Raw genomic sequence first — 21,489 nt, forward strand, 5'->3', positions numbered from 1 at the left:
TGTGAGTTCATGCACTGTGTTGGTTTTGTTCTTTGAACAAGGTGATGTTCATGCACGGTTCATTTTGTGCACCTGTAAAAAAACCATATAACGTTTTCTTTAATTTGAAAAAAAAAAACATTTTATATTTCACTAAAGAAGGGTTCGGTGAATGCGCATATGAAACTGGTGGGGTTCGGTACCTCCGACGAGGTTAAGAACCACTGAGATAGAACATGTTAAAAGAGAAAGTAAGCAGTAAATAAACAAGTAGATAAATAATTAATTTTCTACCACTTGTCCTTAATAATTTTGGTACTGGTGCCGGTACCAAAATATTGGTATCGGCACAACACTAGAAGCAACTAACAATTTTCAGTCTTGTTGAGATAGAATATACATTCAATGATAGCTATCCAAATCACTATAATTTGCTAAAAACACACAAAGCTAATGCACGTGCATGTGTTGGGTGCGGGTGTAGTTACGTCATTACGTGCTGAAAGATGTAAAAGAGCGGGGTATAATGCTTTACACTTTGAAAAGTTAGCGTCCTCTAAGCATCTGCGTAAAGGTTGCAAACAGCGTCATTAAACTACTGAATTTTTTTTTTGTACTTGTTATGGTAAAAATGTGAAGTGAAATATATTTATATAGCACTTTATCTCTGATGACTGAAAGTGCTATACGTTAAGAAACCCATTCTCTAAATTTAAGCTAGTGTGGTTGGCACTGGGAGAAAGGTGGCTAAAGCATCTTGCCCAAGGGTGGCGGAAACTGGATTCGAACCTGGAACCCTTAAGGTTCTGGCCGGCTGCTCTACCACTTGAGCCACGCTGCCCCTAGAATTAAGATGTGACTTAAAAATAGTCAGAGGGCCCTGGTACTGGGGGCTGCTGGGTTGTCGGTGTTGTCGTGGTAACTGCTCAATATGAGTAACATGCGGTAACCTTCACGCCAGGTCAGGCATTGAAATGTGTTACTTTTACTTCAGAAAATCTTTGATACTGTCATAGTACAGTTCAATGGTCATATTTGAACATTTTATGGTATTATTGTTTTTATTTTTCATCATCACAAGTAAGACTCTGCCTCCCCTGACTGCTCAATGTCAATAAACATAGATATGTCCATGTAACTTCAGGTTCATCAGCTGAAAGCTAAACGTAAGTAATCTTCGGAAAATAATTCTACTTACAAGCACTTTGGAGAATATGTGTTTGGTTCGTACCTTTGTAGTCATCACATCACCGCCCCCCTCCTGGACCCACTGCAGTTCGCCTACAGAGCAAACAGGTCTGTGAAAGATGCAGTGAACCTGGCCCTCCACTTCATCCTGGAGCATCTGGACTCCCCAGGAACTTACGCTAGGATCCTGTTTGTGGACTTCAGCTCTGCCTTCAACACCATCCTCCCTGGACTGCTACGAGACAAGCTCTACCAGCTCAGCGTGCCCGACTCCCTCTGCAGTTGGATCAATGACTTCCTCCCAGACCGAAGACAGCACGTGCGGCTGGGGAAGATTGTCTCGGACAGTCGACCCACGAACACTGGTACTCCTCAGGGCTGTGTACTTTCCCCCTGGCTCTTCTCCCTGTATACAAACTGCTGCACCTCCAGTCACCAGTCCGTAAAGCTGCTCAAGTTTGCGGACGACACTACCCTCATCGAGCTCATCACGGATGGCGACGAGTCCGCCTACAGGAGAGAGGTGGACCGGCTGGCGTCCTGGTGCAGCCTCAACAACCTGGAGCTGAACGCCCAGAAAACAGTGGAGATGATCATGGACTTCAGGAAAGTCACAGCCCCACCATCCCCCCTCACCCTGATTGACTCTCTCACCCTTGTCTCCATTGGGGACTCCTTCCGTTTCTTGGACCTCAAGTGGGAGCCGACCATCAGCTCCCTCATCAAGAAGGCCCAGCAGAGGATGTACTTCCTGCGGCAGCTGAGGAAACTTAAGGTGCCGACCGAGATGCTGGTGCAGTTTTACTCACTCCCACCACCTGAACAGTTGTTTCCCCTCGGCCATCAGGCACATGAACAATAACAAAATCTGATAGCTCAGTTACAGCTCATTTTTATTACCTATTCTGTGTTATAAATGATAACTGATAAATGGGTTATACTTGTATAGCGCTTTTCTACCTTCAAGGTACTCAAAGCGCTTTGATACTATTACCACATTCACCCATTCACACACACATTCACACACTGATGGCGGGAGCTGCCATGCAAGGCGCTAACCAGCAGCCATCAGGAGCAAGGGGTGAAGTGTCTTGCCCAAGGACACAACGGACGTGACTAGGATGGTAGAAGGTGGGGATTGAACCCCAGTAACCAGCAACACTCCGATTGCTGGCAAGGCCACTCTACCAACTTCTATGTTGCACAATTGCACCACGAAAAATTCCTAGTTTGTGAAACCGTTCTCAAACAATGGCAATAAAACTATTCTGATTCTGATTCTGATTCTGTTGACCACTATTTAGTTCTTTTTACATACAGTGAGGAAACTAAATTTAAAATATAGAATTGCTAGCAGATGACATCGAGAGGAGCCAGATGAGGTGGTTCGGGCATCTGGTCAGGATGCCACCCGATCGCCTCCCTAGGGAGGTGTTTAGGGCACGTCCGACCGGTAGGAAGCCACAGGGGAAGACCCAGGACACGTTGGGAAGACTATGTCTCCCGGCTGGCCTGGGAACGCCTCAGGATCCCCCGGGAAGAGCAGGACGAAGTGGCTGGGGAGAGGGAAGTCTGGGTTTCTCTGCTTAGGCTGCTGCCCCCGCGACCCGACCTCGGATAAGCGGAAGAAGATGGATGGATGGATGGAATTGCTAGCAGGTATCGTCCAATTAACATAGTTCAAAATGTAGTCCACTTTACACATCATCATTTCAAATGTGTACCGAGTGGAAAATCTCCAAAAATGGCCCTGGGTTTAGGAAGTTAAATTTAGAAAAAAAATATATGGTTTAAAAGTTTGACCCCGGAAACAGGATTAAGTGTTCAAATTACTGAGTGAATATTTTGTTATTTGACATTTCTTCTGGACAACTAGTTTGTGCAGTTCTCCAGTGAATTCAGTTTTGTAGGCTATTTGACACAAATCTCTTATTTATTTTTGTTTAAGAAAATATATTATTTCATAGTATTGATCTATATGCAGGTATTGCTCATAAAGTGTATGCTTCTAGATTTAAATAACCAAGTCCTTTAATAACCAAATATTCTTCTTTTCAGTGCAGCTGATATTAAATAAACATTGTGCATAGAGAGCGCCACTGATGTGTATGCCAATTAAGAGCTGTTTTATTAGGCTGCTGTTCCCGGCGTCCTATGTGGGCGTGTGCAAGTGTGCACGCATACACCAGAGGGAAGGTTCATGAGCGTAATAGAATCATATTATTTCATCCACATGGCTTGTCACGGCCCTTTTGTGATTTAGAGCTAATCCACAAGGATGTTAAACATTGATTTAGTTGTGTGTTGATAAGTTACACCGGTGCAGAATTGCCCGCACAGTTTTAGTCTCAAATGGAAAAGGGAATGTGTTGCAGCATAGGTTTACTTTGGTTCATTATATATATTTTTTCCTTTTATTGTGTGCATGCTGATGAGGTTTCACACATATTATGTCATTTTGCGCCAAATTTATTTTGGATTAAATATTATTACGCTCAACTCTTGCCACATTTCTCAACTGATTCAAACCATTCCAACATCATTTTCAACCTCTTCAGGACATGGGAACAAGCGAAACAATACCCACATTTTCCCTAAATCGACTTTTTCCACAACATAGTCATACTTATTAAAAGGATTAGACAATATTCTCCCTTCAAATTTCCAAAACCTTGCCAACAGTACGATATCCAGCACATTTAAGCTGTTTTCGATTGACCTCAAAGTCTAAAGAGCTAACCAGCTCAGTTGCCTTGTGTTTAGAGTGTCCGCTCTGAGATCGGTAGGTGGTGAGTTCAAACCCCGGCCGCGTCATACCAAAGACTACAAAAAAATTGGAATCATTGCCTCCCTGCTTGGCACTCGGCATCAAAGTGTTATGTACGACAAGGGGGAAGGAGACGGCACGACACAGAAAGTATCGGTCAACAGGGTTTATTGAGCTTTGATGAGTGAGTGGGGTGTGTATGCTACTATTTGTCTGCATGCAAGATTATGTGCAGGAATGAACAAAATTGCATTACCAGGAGATTGTTGTAAATGTGTGTTAGGAGAGGCAAACAAGTCCAAAGGGGCTGAGCAGAAAGAGGTCCGTGATCCAAGCGGGAGGTCTGTGGGGGCTGGAGAGAGGTGTCCAAAGCGAGGATCGAGGGAGGCAGTCAGGGTCCAGAGGGAGATCCAGAGAAGTGAGGCGCACAGCTCACTTCCAAGGCAACGGAGGATAATGCGGGAACAGGGAAACGACAGGGACAAGTCAGCACAAGGAGCAAGGAAATATGGAGAGCAGGCACAGGAGAGGAGCCAGAGACGCAAAGCTTACTATAAACAGAGAACTACGTTCCGGCGCTGGATTTTTGGCTGCGTTGGTCTTTATACTGTCGAGCCTCATCAGATCCAGGTGCGCCGATTGCAGATTCCCCACAGCCGTGTAGGCGTGTGGCCGTGGTCTGAGCCGGGCACGCAGGGGCGTGTGCAGCTGTGCTCTCAGTGGAGCTTCTTGCTGCTCTAGCAGCGGAGGGAATGACAGTATGCGCATGCGCCGTAACACAAGGGTTGGAATTGGGGGTTAAATCACCAAATGATTCCCGAGCGCGGCGCATGCTGCTGCCCACTGCTCCCCTTACCTCCCAGGGGGTGAACATGGGGGTAGGTCAAATGCAGAGGACACATTTCACCACACCTAGTTTGTGTGTGACAATCGTTGGGACTTTAACTTTAACTTTAAGTCTTAGTTTTCACAGAATTACACATTTTTATTTCTATTATTTACTGCAACTACTCTGACTGTATGAATTATTTGGAGTGGTTCTGATTCATTCTTTTTCTACAAGGTTGCTGCTGACATTAATTGCGAGAGGAGCGAATTAATTTAATGACACGTCCTTTTTTTATCACAATCAGCTATATTTCCTAAATATGATTCAAAGAATTGCCGTTAATTGAGTTGTCACTCTAGTACTTTTTAAGAAACAAGATGAAGAAAAACACTATACACTGTTACCAGTGGCGGGCTGTGCGTTTCCCACCTAGGCCTTCAGTGATGTCCTACTTAGACCGGCTTTAATGAATACCCCTCAAAATACCATATTTATGTCACCACATGACCACGGCTGGAGAAATACTGTACAGAAACACACTTGTGCACTACTGGCTATTGAACCACCTCAACAGTGTACAAAACAGGCTATATTTCGGCACATTTAAAAATCAATGAACTTGCATCAGTATTTTACAGTGTTGGGTTGGTTACTGAAAACCAGTAACTAGTTACAGTTACTAGTTACTTTATTTCAAAAGTAACTCAGTTACTAACTCAGTTACTTACACCAAAAAGTAATGTGTTACTGTGAAAAGTAACTATTTAGTTTCTTTTTTCTTTTTTCTTTTAAAGGCTCCCATTAATGTCCTTTTAGCCTTCATTTCAGTACTGTTATTGCACTGGAGAATAATACAGTCTGTTGATCAACTTGACATGCATTTGCATTACTGAACTCTGCTAAGTAATGTGGTCTACATATAACACACAAAGACAAAGATATGTTTCAAAGGGCCAATTTATTTTGGGCCAGAACAAATTGACAAAACTATTTTAAATAGCTGCAAAACATAACATACATATGTAACAAACCGCATAATAACAACATGTCACAACATAACTGTAGACAGACCTGGCTTCACCCAAGGAAGGCACACATGACATGATTATACCTGTATGTCACGGCACTATATACAGCACACATACTGCTATACACACGCCTAACCAGGCGTTTTTTTTTCTCTCAAGGAATTGTGAAATAAAATCATGTCTTCAGTGAAGCCCAGAACACTCTACGCGTTTCCCAAGTTTTAGTTTAGAGAAAAGGAAAGATTGGCCTGGCCCACTAGCATCCCTCTTTATGTTTGTGAACTTTATAGTCTATACATTTAGAGTGATGTGATAATCAAACACTCTATAAGTCTAGAATGAAAGAGTGTATAAGAGAATTGACAGAGTGTGTACTTTCAGTGCTGAATGATGAGCAGAGGCAGAGTTTGGTTTGGAGTGTCTTCTTTAGCTTGCTTTCCATGTTTATGTACTCACTGCCCACTGTGTCCAGGAACTTGGAACATGTTTTCATGCCATTTCCCGTTTGACGCCAGTATCATCCTAATTAGCTGCCTGAAATATCGTAATAACTTGTATACCATTTAAAAGCACAGATTTCAACCATTGAAATACTCTATAGTTCAAGACCTACAGTAATTTGAAAACAACACTACACATCATGTGAAAGGTCTCCAAAAATGAATTGGAAACATCCATATGCAGCCCACGGGCCGTAATTTGCCCAGGGCTGTCTCAGGCCTCTTCTACACTAAGCTGGCTAAGGTTATCCAGGGTAAATCCCACCTAACCTCATCCTTGTCTACACACACATAATGGTCATTTAAGACCCCCTCAAACTTCTCCGTCCGCCGGCACAACGCGACCTAGTACACATGCGCGGAAAATGCACACGCCATAGTCACCTCCACTGTTGCTTTGTGTGCAAGTTTTAAATGTAACTTATCTGAACAATATCCATTGTTGTGGTATTTCAATTACCTGCAATCCAGTGTGCTGTGGGGCCCTATTGTAGTGAATTACACCTGAGCCATCATAAATTAATCAAATCTTTATTGGACACGTGAAAGTAAACAATATGGCAAAGAACATTTTACATCAATCAAACTAGGGATCTAGATATCTGGTCAGGACACTCCTCACTCTTTTGCCTTCACCTTCATTGGCCATTCGTTTTTGGTGACTTTATATACTCTGGACCTAGACGTTGAGTCTGCGACATACATGGCGGACAATAACTGATACAGTCTGCTTTGATAGTCCAAATGCATTCGTCTTCTCTCAATGCCAGGTAATACAAAGAACACGCTACCTTTTTTCATCACATCCACGGGTGCCCGCATTTTCGTTGACTCTCCTTCGACAAATAGACAAAGTTTTTCGGTAAGTACAACCAGCTGACATCGACATTGGAAAGTTCTCTTGCCGTCTGAGAAGTGTTGTATCCGAAATAGCTGCAATCGCTTTCTCTTAAGGTATTCATGTGTGATTTCCACAAGCGTCTGTACATGTAGAAGAATTAGAAACACGGGCATGTCTGGATGACTCGCCTCCATCTTTCCAATGGTTAGCGCCGGTTTTTATGAAGCTGGCTGTGGCGCGTTCTTTCTGACTTTACTTCCTCTCTGAACTCTGTTTGTAAACGATCAATGAGTCCACACAAAGCTAAGAGCCGGAGATTCAAGAAATGCACGGCTCACTTAGCCGTGTAAAAAATTATCCGAGGAGGGTTACCTTAAACGATGGTTTAGTGTGGCTGAAACGGGGCTTAGGCCAAATAATTATTCATTTAAGGGGTTATCCGGCTTAGTGTAGACATAGTCTCAGTGTGTAAAAATATTTACACCTCGGTGGAGGTAATGAACATATTTTTTTTTTCAATATTTTACATTTCAAGAAAATTTAAAGTTCAATTTATTTCACAGACCAAATAATAAAATCTTAGCATCAATGGGGCATCTTTATAAGGTGGGCATAGGTTGTGGACATGTTTTTTAAATTTCTACTGCACCCAAATTATTCTGAGAAGATGCTGTCCTCGACATATTTTTCTCTAGATGACTGACTGGTAATAAGAAACGAAAGCAGTACATCCATAGGCTTTTATTGACCTTTATGGTTTTCATTAGCGGTTATTAGTAACAGTGCTGACAAATCCACTGCTTGGCTTGGTGGACTGTGAAGCCTAAATTGCGATTTTTGATTTTTGATGAGGAGTGCAGGAAGTTTGTTTTTCTACTCAATGTACTGTATCTCCCAAAAGCTTAGCTGCTGACATTATTCAAACGTGTGTTTTTTTTTTGTGTTTAGCACCCGGAAAAAAGTGAAGTCTTAATTATTTAACTTGTTTCATTTTCTCTCTCCTGGGCGTGTTTTCACTCAAACAAAAAAGTGCGACAAATAACATCCATCCATCCATTTTCTACAGCTTGTCCCGTACAGGGTCGCGGGGGTACTGGAGCCTATCTCAGCTGCATTCGGGCGGAAGGCGGGGTACACCCTGGACAAGTCGCCACCTCGTCGCAGGGCCAACACAGATAGACAGACAATGACATGAAACACAAAAACCGATGAGATACAGAGTTTGATAAAATATCACTTTTTCTATGTCCAATATTTTTTTTGCTTCTTCATTCCTCTTTAGCACACAGTCTCATCCTTCCTTGTAAACAACCCCCCAGTTCTGCTTTTGTATCAAAGTCAGCAGAGTGCTTGTACCGTTGGGAGTAGCTAACGATAGCCTCTAATTGGTGAAGTTTTATGCACTAATTGACATGTGCTGGTCTCGGAGTGTTTGCTTATATTTGACGTTTGACCACTTAACTGCTTGTGGGCTTTTTTTGTGGTGCTGGTTTTGTCAGGAAGTGTTGGTGACGAACCCCAAGATGCAGAGATGGCAGGCTTGTTGCAGGAAAACATGATTTAATGTCCAAAAGAAATGCCGGAAAACAGGAATCAGGAACCAGGAAACAGGCAAACAGGAACAAGGAAACAGCTCACAATACTCCAGCACTGAATGGAGGGCGAGGCAGGTATAAATAGTAGCCGGCTGATTGACACCAGGTGTGGCCAGGCTGCCAATCAGCCGCAGGTGAGGGGAAACAGCACTCACGGAGACAAGCAGGAAACTGAACAAAAATAAGAGCGCTGACAGGAAATAAAACACAAACACAAAGGAAAAACAAAAACATAACCAAACTGTCAGTGGAAAGCTGGACAGTTTTTTGTCAGACATGGTCAAAAATAGGATTCATAAAGATTATATAGATATATCGGTCACAACATTAGGTACACCTACCCGCTCTCAGATCAATACAGAGCAGAGTTGAAAAAACAAACGCATTTATCGCACTGCATGTTGGCGATATTGTGCGCATGCACATCTTCTTTTTCTTTAAACTATCTCTAATGTTGTGATGGCGCCGTTTTTTGTGTGTCAAAGTTTAGCAGCTAATCCAACTTTTTACTGATTGATCCATGTTTACAAAACAGTCCCATACACTTTTATAGACATCAGCGCAGACGGTAGGTCATGAAACAAGAAGGAATAACAGTTGAGGGGGAGGAGGCTGGCCGACATGGATGGTACTAGTAATAGTACGTCCGTCAATCTGACTGTGGCGTCACAAATTGCTCACTGTAAAAAAAAAAAAAAAACACCTCCAAACAGAGTAAAAATGCATTTCTTTCAATATGCATCATAACAAAAAGGGTAATATTAAAAAAATGTATAGATGTTGATAGTCCAACTCATACTGACTGGTATACACAAGATATTATATCAGTAGAAAAAACTGCATTTAGTTTAGATAATGGATGGATGGATATATTGGAATAATAGATCCAGTATTTAAATTTGTTTTAACTATTAAATGAACCTAAAATATGACTTATTTTATCTTTGTGGAAAATATTGGACACAGTGTGTTGTCAAGCTTATGAGATGTGATGCAAGTGCAAGCCACTGTGACACTATAGTTCATTTTTTAAATGTTTTTATTTTGATTTTTATAAACGTCTGTGATGGTAATGTCAATGAGGAATTTCTAATCACTGCTATGTTGGAATTCTTATTAATATTGATACTGTTGTTGATATTATTCATTTTTGTTTGACTACTTTTGGATTGTTTTGTGTCATGTTTGTGTGTCCTCTCAATTGCTCTGTTGATTGCTATTCGGAATGCTGCTGGGCTGGGTTTGGTTTCGGAATTGGCATTGTATTATTATGGTATCATTGTGTATTATTTTGTATTTGTATTTATTATTGTATTTTTAAAACAAAACAGCGCAGTTTAGGCAAGATCACGCTTAAACGCATGAACCTTATGGTTTGATGCTTTGACATTATTTAACACACCCTGACAAACATTTAAAATGAGAAATTCCTGATACAACTGATTTATTACATTGTTGTTACACAAACAATCTACTCATCTAACGTTGCAGGAGAACCATATCAAATGTATTTTCAGCTGAATTGTGATGGATGTCAATAAAATACCTCCTGATGAGATTTAAGAGGAGAGGAAACACTTCATTTTTATATTTAGCTCCCTGGAAAATTACAGCGCGGTATGCTAAATCAGCAAAATGATTGTGACATCAGCGTAAAGTATTATTGTCAGCCAGATAAATGACGGATGTCTGAATCGAATGCTTTAGTCACATCTTGATATTGTGCATGCTCAATATCACAATCTATTACACCGCTTGTTTGACTTGTTGTCATGATGGTTAACATAATTCACTGGCGGTGTCTGAACCCTCTTTTTTTTATTTAAATATCTTTATTTCTGTCTCATGCTTACACACACACACACGCACGCACCCACCCACACACACACACACACACACACACACACTTCCAGTGGATTGCATTTTGATTATGGTCCTGCGGGCTTGGAGAGTGATAAATACTGGGACGTGAGCCACTGCTAGAGAAAGAGAGAGTGATTCTGAATATAGGAGGAGGGGAGGCAATACATTTGTCTGTACTGGGAGTGTACTGGGCAAACCCTCCAAACGTGACAGAGGTTTTAAATGTGAATGTGTGCGAGTGGCAGCAATCGCTTGAGTCTTAAACCCCGAGCATCAAATAGAGTCAACATGCCAGACACAAATGTTTTGTTTTTTCTATTCTTGCAATTTTACCATCTCTCCCCCATCCCTTGATAGTGTATGTGTATGCATGTGTGTTTACCTTGCACAGGCAAGGCCCCGGGGGTGGATGAGATCCGCCCGGAGTTCCTAAAGGCTCTGGATGCTGTAGGGCTGTCTTGGTTGACAAGACTCTGCAGCATCGCGTGGACATCGGGGAAAGTACCTCTGGATTGGCAGACCGGGGTGGTGGTTCCTCTCTTTAAAAAGGGGAACCGGAGGGTGTGTTCTAACTATCGTGGGATCACACTCCTCAGCCTTCCCGGTAAGGTCTATTCAGGTGTAATGGAGAGGAGGCTACGCCGAATAGTCGAACCTCGGATTCAGGAGGAACAGTGTGGTTTTCGTCCTGGTCGTGGAACTGTGGACCAGCTCTATACTCTCGGCAGGGTCCTTGAGGGTGCATGGGAGTTTGCCCAACCAGTCTACATGTGCTTTGTGGACTTGGAGAAGGCATTCGACCGTGTCCCTCGGGAAGTCCTGTGGGGAGTGCTCAGAGAGTATGGGGTTTCGGACTGTCTGATTGTGGCGGTCCGCTCCCTGTATGATCAGTGTCAGAGCTTGGTTCGCATTACCGGCAGTAAGTCGGACACGTTTCCGGTGAGGGTTGGACTCCGCCAAGGCTGCCCTTTGTCACCGATTCTGTTCATAACTTTTATGGACAGAATTTCTAGGCGCAGTCAAGGCGTTGAGGGGATCTGGTTTGGTGGCTGCAGGATTAGGTCTCTGCTTTTTGCAGATGATTTGGTCCTGATGGCTTCATCTGGCCAGGATCTTCAGCTCTCACTGGATCGGTTCGCAGCTGAGTGTGAAGCGACTGGGATGAGAATCAGCACCTCCAAGTCCGAGTCCATGGTTCTCGCCCGGAAAAGGGTGGAGTGCCATCTCCGGGTTGGGGAGGAGATCTTGCCCCAAGTGGAGGAGTTCAAGTACCTCGGAGTCTTGTTCACGAGTGAGGGAAGAGTGGATCGTGAGATCGACAGGCGGATCGGTGCGGCGTCTTCAGTAATGCGGACGCTGTATCGATCCGTTGTGGTGAAGAAGGAGCTGAGCCGGAAGGCAAAGCTCTCAATTTACCGGTCGATCTACGTTCCCATCCTCACCTATGGTCATGAGCTTTGGGTTATGACCGAAAGGACAAGATCACGGGTACAAGCGGCCGAAATGAGTTTCCTCCGCCGGGTGGCAGGGCTCTCCCTTAGAGATAGGGTGAGAAGCTCTGTCATCCGGGGGGAGCTCAAAGTAAAGCCGCTGCTCCTCCACATCGAGAGGAGCCAGATGAGGTGGTTCGGGCATCAGGTTAGGATGCCACCCGAGCGCCTCCCTAAGGAGGTGTTTAGGGCATGTCCGACCGGTAGGAGGCCACGAGGAAGACCCAGGACACGTTGGGAAGACTATGTCTCCCGGCTGGCCTGGGAACGCCTCGGGATCCCCCGGGAGGAGCTGGACGAAGTGGCTGGGGAGAGGGAAGTCTGGGCTTCCCTGCTTAGGCTGCTGCCCCCGCGACCCGACCTCGGATAAGCGGAAGAAGATGGATGGATGGATGGAGTTCTGAACGATGGAATGTGGGATAGGCCCAATCTATGGGACCTGGAGACTACAAAAAAAATTACAACAGACACCAATTCATTTTGAAAGTGTGTATCTCCTTGAAATTTATATTTTGATGTATTTAAAAAGCAAAATACATGACTTTACCTTATATTTAAATGCAGTGGTGTGTCGTCAGGGCCAGCAAGGCCTTCTCTGCTGGCCTAACATAACCAGAAATCATGATCATAATTAAAGATAAATTATTGTTTCATCTGACCACATAACTTTCCTCCAGAAGGTCTTATGTTTGTCCATATGATGTCAGATGAAACAAAAATTGAGCTGTTTGGCCACAATACCCAGCAATATGTTTGGAGGAGAAAAGGTGAGGCCTTTAATCCCAGGAATACCACGTCTACTGTCAAGCATGGTGGTGGTAGTATTAAGATCTGGGCCTGTTTTGCTGCCAATGGAACTGGTGCTTTACAGAGAGTAAATGGGAAAATGAAAAAGGAGGATTACCTCCAAATTCTTCAGGACAACCTAAAATCATCAACCCGGAGGTTGGGTCTTGGACGCAGTTGGATGTTCCAACAGGACAATGACCCCAAACACACGCCAAAAGTTGTAAAGGAATGGCTAAATCAAGCTAGAATGAATGTTTGAGAATGACCTTCCCAAAGTCCCGACTTAAATGTGTGGACAATGCTGAATAAACAAGTCAGAAAACCAAGAAATTTAGCTGAACTGCACCATGTTTGTCAAGAGGAGTGGTCAGAAATTCAACTAGAAGCTTGCCAGAAGCTTGTGGATGGCTACCAAAAGCGCCTTATTGTAGTGAAACTTGCCAAGGGACATGTAACCAAATATTAACATTGTTTTATGTATACTTTTGACCCAGTAGATTTGGTCACATTTTCAGTAGACCCATAATAAATTCATAAAAGAACGAAACTTCATGAATGTTTTTTGCGACCAACAAGTATGTGCTCCAATCACTCTATCACAAAAAAATAAGAGTTGTAGAAATTATTGGAAACTCAAGACAGCCATGACATTATGTTCTTTACAAGTGTATGTAAACTTTTGACCACGACTGGTGTTTAAAATGTCTATGTGGGTAAATAAATAGTTTGGACAGAATGTACATCATGTGTTTACCGTATTTTGCGGACTTTAAACTGCTACTTTTTTTTTCTCCCAAGCTTTGAACCTTGCGGTTTATACGAAGGTGCATCTAATCTATGGATTTTTTATTCGCTTACGGCTAAATTATGGAATGGATTAAGCAAGTGCATGCACTTGGTCTGTAAACTGTACTAAAGGTGTTTACAAAGTACAAGGAAGAAGAATCTTGATAAACATCTTCAACTTCATTAAAAAAGGAGAACATTTTATGAGTTTTTACTGCCGTGTTACAGACAGCACTTGAAAACAATTAAGGTATTTAAATAAACATTTCCAAAATATATCTACGGCTTATAGTCCAGTGCGGCCAATATAAAAAAGATATATATTTTAGAATTTAATGAGTGCGGCTTAATGCAATTTAATGTCCAGAAAATATGGTATTTATCAAACTCACACTCTTAAAAACTGCTGGATTGAAAACTACCCAATCTGGGTAACTATTGGACCAAATTTAACTTGACCCAGCAAGATGGGTTTCTTATTTAACCAAGCTAGAAGGGGTTTACATTCAAGCCTAATGCTGCGACATTGTCTTAATTCTACCAAATGAATTGGGTATTTTCATGTTTCTTTACAATAACATAAGTTTAAATAAAAATTCAATTAAAATAAGTTCCACAGAATGATGGCCTAGTACAAAATACATTAAGACTAACATATATGCAATAAACGACACACTTTTAAATAGTTGACAGTTCTACAAAAAATATTTTTTTTTAGTGCACCACTTGCTCGGCGTGAGGGGTGTGCTGTCACAGCCAATGGGAATGGCCTAAAACTGAATTTAAAACTGAAAAGTGGTGTTTGTCATATGCAGCCACCATGTTTCTTATAGTTCTATTGTAGTTTCTAAACTGCCCGCCATCATTCTTTGTAGACCAGATTCACCACACTGCATGCACTTGGTCTGTAAAGATTGTTTTTGAAAAGTCATAAGACAATGTTATGCGTGGTGCTGAGCTGCCTTTGTGAAGGATATCATTTCATGTACAGCCTCCAGCATCCCCTGCAAACTGGAGAGGGACAAGGGGTAGAATATTGATGGATGAATGGAAGGAACATTCAGCTCAGTTTGCACTGATAAACACATGGAAATGGTTTATAATTTTATCACCATGATTAAGTTTGGGACACACCCAACGAATTTACCTATTCCACTCACCAGCCTCACTCATGGTTTTGGTTCTTCTTAAAGGTGTATTTAAAACCTGTTCTCCTTCAAACTGTGTTTGACTGCAATTAAATGTTCCAAAAAAGCATGTCATATATTTGGAGCAACGAAATAACATTACATTAATCCTTATTTATAAAAACACAAGACGTAGCTGCAATGCACTCTGGGAAAGAGACTCGCCCAATGGAGGTCAAGTTAGTATTGCAATGGCGGCTGGATATGATGTACACCTACAACTACTTTAATCGCCCAGCACGCCCACTTTGTGTGACGTCACCCTCCACATTCTCGTCTGAACATAGCTGGTGTAGGGATACGTAACTAGCGTTATACAGACAGTGATATTTCTCGCTCATATGTGACAGATTATAATGTAACTTATAAAGTACATACAAACCTTTTCTTTGACACTATCCTCCTGACATTGTCCCTTGCCAATTGTACTTCCTTGCTGGGTTGTTACTTGAATTTTGGGGGTGGGCAACGTCCCGTAGCTGACCCAACCAGTACCCAGCTCCTTAGAAATAAACCATAAATATGACCCAACAGGCTTAACCCAGCATTTGGGTAGAAAAAATACAAACCCAGTTTCCATATGAGTTGGGAAATTGTGTTAGATGTAAATATAAACGGAATACAATGATTTGCAAATCCTTTTCAACCCATATTCAATTGAATGCACTACAAAGACAACATATTTGATGTTCAAACTCATAAACTTTTTTTTTTTTTTTGCAAATAATAATTAACTTAGAACTTCATGGCTGCAACACATGCCAAAGTAGTTGGGAAAGGGCATGTTCACCTCTGTGTTACATGGCCTTTCCTTTTAACAACACTCAGCAAACGTTTGGGAACTGAGGAGATACATTTCTAAGCTTCTCAGGTGGAATTCTTTCCCATTCTTGCTTGATGTACAGCTTAAGTTGTTCAACAGTCCGGGGGTCTCCGTTGTGCTATTTTAGGCTTCATAATGCGCCACATATTTTCAATGGGAGACAGGTCTGGACTACAGGCAGGCCAGTCTAGTACCCGCACTCTTTTACTATGAAGCCAAGTTGATGTAACACGTGGCTTGGCATTGTCTTGCTGAAATAAGCAGGGGCGTTCATGGTAACGTTGCTTGGATGGCAACATATGTTGCTCCAAAACCTGTATGTACCTTTCAGCATTAATGGCGCCTTCACAGATGTGTAAGTTACCCATGTCTTGGGCACTAATACACCCCCATACCATCACAGATGCTGGCTTTTCAACTTTGCGCCTATAACAATCCGGATGGTACTTTTCCTCTTTGGTCCGGAGGACACGACGTCCACAGTTTCCAAAAACAATTTGAAATGTGGACTCGTCAGACCTCAGAACACTTTTCCACTTTGTATCAGTCCATCTTAGATGAGCACAGGCCCAGCGAAGCCGACGGCGTTTCTGAGTGTTGTTGATAAACAGTTTTCGCCCTGCATTGGAGAGTTTTAACTTGCACTTACAGATGTAGCGACCAACTCTAGTTAATGATAGTGGATTTCTGAAGTGTTCCTGAGCCCATGTGGTGATATCCTTTACACACTGATGTCGCTTGTTGATGCAGTACAGCCTGAGGGATCGAAAGTCACGGGCTTAGCTGCTTACGTGCAGTGATTTCTCCAGATTCTCTGAACCCTTTGATGATATTACGGACCGTAGATGGTGAAATCCCTAAATTCTTTGCAATAGCTGGTTGAGAAAGGTTTTTCTTAAACTGTTCAACAATTTGCTCACGCATTTGTTGACAAAGTGGTGACCCTCGCCCCATCCTTGTTTGTGAATGGCTGAGCATTTCATGGAAACTACTTTCATACCCAATCATGGCACCCAACTGTTCCCAATTTGCCTGTTCACCTGTGGGATGTTCCAAATAAGTGTTTGATGAGCATTCCTCAACTTTATCAGTATTTATTGCCACCTTTCCCAACTTCTTTGTCACTTGTTGCTGGCATCAAATTCTAAAGTTAATGATTATTTGCAACAAAAAAAAATGTTTATCAGTTTGAACATCAAATGTGTTGTCTTTGTAGCATATTCAACTGAATTTGGGTTGAAAATTATTTGCAAATCATTGTATTCCATTTATATTTACATCTAACACAATTTCCCAACTCATATGGAAACGGGGTTTGTAACAAAACATTTTTTCGAGTGCAGTAGCAAAAGCAGGAATTGATATTTGCCTTTTGTTTGTTTGGTTTAAAACAACCAGAGGTATGCTGATATGTTCACCAGATCTAGTTTAACACAGTTCAACTTTGTGCTTTTAAGTTGACTAAAGAAAAAAAATAAAGCTCATTAAATCAATTTTGCTATATTGTTGTAAATGTGAACCTTTAAATCATAACACATATTTGTTTAATATACGGTCCACAGGGTTTACAAATAACTGTGTTGTTTTGCAGAAACAAAGCCAGGAAGTGATCTGTGCAAAGTAGGAACCATCGCCTCGTTTGGGAACGTGGTGTACAGTGAGCTCCTCAACCAACCCTTCTGGCATTTTGGGATTCCCTTCATTACCAGACTGGTTAGTCCCCAATTGTATTCACGTTTTGTTCTCTTTCGCAAAACTGCCATGTCCACCATTAACACTTGCCAGGGTTGGACATCAGAATTTTTGGTGAAGAACGAGAGTTGCCGACCAGGCCTTGAAAATTGGAATGTCCCCGTATTTTGAAACAGAACTGCATGTCCTTTATTCAGCTGAAAAAGGACACATTTTGTCCCGTATTACAGTATGAATCAAAAATTGTCAATGGATTCCATTGACAACTGTTTGCTCCAGGCTAAGCCAACCGTTGCCAGCATGTCTCATCGCTCATCTATCAAACTCATTGCCTTTTCTGGCATATTTACTTATTATCCGGCTAGTTTCTGGTCTTCTAAATCCAAACAAGCTTTTATTGCAGTCACATTTTGTCTTTTTATAAAAGAAGCAAATGGCATTAGCTCGGAGCTCCTTTTTGTCCAACGGGGAAGCTACAGGTGGCTATTTTTCGGGTTTGCCAGTCTTACCAACCAGTTGTCCCTTGTTTATTTTTCAGCTAGTTGGCAACCCTATTTGGAACCCTTCCTACATGGCACACTTTATAAGTGAGGTACACTTCACACGTCTACTCTGTAAACAAATACCGTGCATCCCAACTGTTGGTTAGTGGGAGTCATGGCCAATGAAAGTACCAAAAAGAATAATTTCCATCATTAGTCTCCCGTTTGGGAACCCTTGACTTTCCTGCTAAAATACGTAAATGGACAAAGACAAGTGGATAAGACAGTAGAGATGGGGAATGGAGCTAAAATGGAACTTTAACTGAAAAAATAATAATAGAAAATTGAAAATAATAATAGAAAATCACTCGGGGAGAGAAAACGTCCACGAGACCCTATCGCCTTATCGCCCAATAGTAAATAATCATTTAAAAAAAATCCTGAGTCTGGACACTAATTCGATTTGTAATCACTTGTTCCTTATCCGATTTCCTGAAAGTTTAATCAAAATCTAATCCAAAAAGTTTAGCCAAAATCTAACTTGCATTCCACTATAGATAACTTGTTGAGTTTTCTATAGTGGAATGCAATAAAGAAGTCAGCCACTCACTTTGGGTGGAGGCGAGGCTGCTAGCATACACATACAGAGAAGTTGAAGCTCTTAACGTAAAGGTAAGGTTATGTAGTAGAAATTATCTGGATAACCCCCCAAAATCTAATAAATTTGTTCTTTATTTTGGACATTTCCTTAAAGTTTAGTTTAGTTTAGTTTGGTTTAGTTTAGCCCGGAAAAGGGTGGAGTGCCATCTCCGGGTTGGTGAGGAGATCTTGCCCCAAGTGGAGGAGTTCAAGTACCTCGGAGTCTTGTTCACGAGTGAGGGAAGAGTGGATCGTGAGATTGACAGGCGGATCGGTGCGGCGTCTTCAGTAATGCGGACGCTGTATCGATCCGTTGTGGTGAAGAAGGAGCTGAGCCGGAAGGCAAAGCTCTCAATTTACCGGTCGATCTATGTTCCCATCCTCACCTATGGTCATGAGCTTTGGGTTACGACCGAAAGGACAAGATCACGGGTACAAGCGGCCGAAATGAGTTTCCTCCGCCGGGTGGCGGGGCTCTCCCTTAGAGATAGGGTGAGAAGCTCTGCCATCCGGGGGGAGCTCAAAGTAAAGCCGCTGCTCCTCCACATTGAGAGGAGCCAGATGAGGTGGTTCGGGCATCTGGTCAGGATGCCACCCGAGCGCCTCCCTAGGGAGGTGTTTAGGGCACGTCCGACCGGTAGGAGGCCGCGGGGAAGACCCAGGACACGTTGGGAAGACTATGTCTCCCGGCTGGCCTGGGAACGCCTCGGGGTCCCAAAGGAAGAGCTGGACGAAGTGGCTGGGGAGAGGGAAGTCTGGGCTTCCCTGCTTAGGCTGCTGCCCCCGCGACCCGACCTCGGATAAGCGGAAGAAGATGGATGGATGGATGGATGGTTTAGTTTATTAAGGATCCCCATTAGTCTACACCGCAGTGGGGACTATTCTTCCTAGGGTCCAAGTTTCATGAAAATCCGCCCACAACTTTTTCAGTTAAGGTGTTACAGACATACAAACCTTGGCCATTACATCATCTCCTGAGAGGTAATTATCATTCACATTGTTGCACTTTCTTTTAAAGATATTTTTATACACAAAAGGTGTCCGAAGTGCAGCCATTTTTGGCATTTTCAGCTCATTTTTATTAGCCTTCACATACTATTGATGTAATTAATTTATTCTTAATGAGATATATTGTTCGTTGGGCTATGAAAATTATTGCAGAATAATCCATCATAATTATTAATCGGAATAAAAATGTACGCAATGAACTAAAGCACAGAATGACTCAAAATCCCTGAATCATTTCTGGCAAGATATTTCAGGCAGTAGATGATCCTGTAGTAACAGGCAGCAAAACCAAACAACGCATTATGGAAGATAAAATAATAAACAGCACATTGGCTTCTAGATGCACAAAAAATTCAGGAGGAAGGAGTCTTCTTTTCACAGAACAAATAAAAAACCCAAAACCAGTGAAGTTGGCACGTTGTGTAAATTGTAAATAAAAACAGAATACAATGATGTGCAATCAGGGGCATTTTTACCACTGTGTTACATGGCCATTCCTTTTAACAACACTCGGTAAACGTTTGGGAACTGAGGAGACCAATTTTTGAAGCTATTCAGGTGGAATTATTTCTTGCTTGATGTACAGCTTAAGTTGTTCAACAGTCCGTGGTCTTAGTTGTCGCATTTTACGTTTCATAATACGCCACACATTTTCAATGGGAGACAAGTCTGGACTACAGGCAGGCCAGTCTAGTACCCGCACTCTTTTACTAAGAAGCCATGTTGTCGTAACACGTGCAGAAGATGGCTTGGCATTGTCTTGCTGAAATAAGCAGGGGCGTCCATGAAAAAGACGTTGCTTGGATGGCAACATATGTTGCTCCAAAACCTGTATGTACCTTTCAGCATTAATGGAGCCTTCACAGATGTGTAAGTTACTCATGTCTTTGGCACTAATACACCCTCATACCATCACAGATGCTGGCTTTTGAACTTTGCGCCTATAACAATCCGGATGGTTATTTTCGTCTTTGGTCCGGAGGACACAACGTCCACAGTTTCCAAAAACAATTTGAAATGTGGAATCGTCAGACCACAGAACACTTTTACACTTCAGTCCATCTTAGATGAGCTCGGGCCCAGCGAAGCCGGCGTCGTTTCTGGGTGTTGTTGATAAATGGCTTTCGTTTTGCTTTATTTTGTAGACATCCAAGCAGGTGGTAGGGCATGAAACGAGAAGGAATAACACTGGAGAGTGCAGGCAACATTATTTGCTCAGCAGAGGCGAAGGAGCCTGGTCGACAGCAAGTACGAGGACGCCAACATTAGTACGTCCGTCAATTTGTGACATCACTAATGGCCCACTGTTAAAAACAGACTGCGAAACACAGTCTACAGAGGCCTCCAAAACTGCGTGCAGCTCACACCCAAATCATGACCCTTATGATTTGATGCATTGTATAACACGAGTATCCAAAATAGTCTATGGATGTTCTAATTCATTCAGCTAATTGTATTCTCAGGGCATTTAATCAATCGCAAATGGACTGTTCATTTTGTTTTTAAAGACGTTTCGCCTCTCTTCCAAACATTTATGAGTGAAAAGAGAGCAAAATCACCATAGGTACACCTTAGTGTGGATAATTGTTTGTTTTGAAGAAAATGACATGCCTTTTGTTATCAAGAGCCGTTTTGCTCATACAAAATGAACCACGATTGTTTAAATGAATCATATTTAATGGTGATTAATTTAGATTTAACGCACAGAAACCTTGTGATTAATCACGTTACAAATATTATTGTTTGACATCATTAGATATAACACAAGTTAATTGATCTACATTGGATTTGTTTTAGCATTATTATCTTTACAATATTTTGATCTTTGAATGCATGAAAGGTATCAAAATCGACTCCACATCTTTACATTTTTCTGCATGTTTGATCTTTTTATTGACAAATATTACTCATTTGAGAATTACCTGCCATCATTTTGCATATTTCATTAACCCGTATCACTTGCTGTACAAAACAATGTACATGCAATGCTAAAAATGCCAGAA

At 42.0% G+C, this 21,489-nt stretch overlaps 1 protein-coding gene across 1 annotated transcript in view; it reads left to right on the forward strand.

Annotated features, from left to right (window-relative positions):
- Window positions 1-21,489, forward strand: part of rbfox3a (RNA binding fox-1 homolog 3a) — a 1,142,209-nt gene that overhangs the window by 580,340 nt on the left and 540,380 nt on the right. The window contains exon 4 of the mRNA XM_061967072.1: window positions 17,257-17,378. Within this exon, the coding sequence (XP_061823056.1) occupies window positions 17,257-17,378 (122 nt within the window). The remainder of the gene's footprint in view (window positions 1-17,256; window positions 17,379-21,489) is intronic.

The sequence above is a fragment of the Nerophis lumbriciformis genome, linkage group LG11 (genome assembly GCF_033978685.3).
Source record: "Nerophis lumbriciformis linkage group LG11, RoL_Nlum_v2.1, whole genome shotgun sequence".
Lineage (NCBI taxonomy): Eukaryota > Metazoa > Chordata > Actinopteri > Syngnathiformes > Syngnathidae > Nerophis > Nerophis lumbriciformis.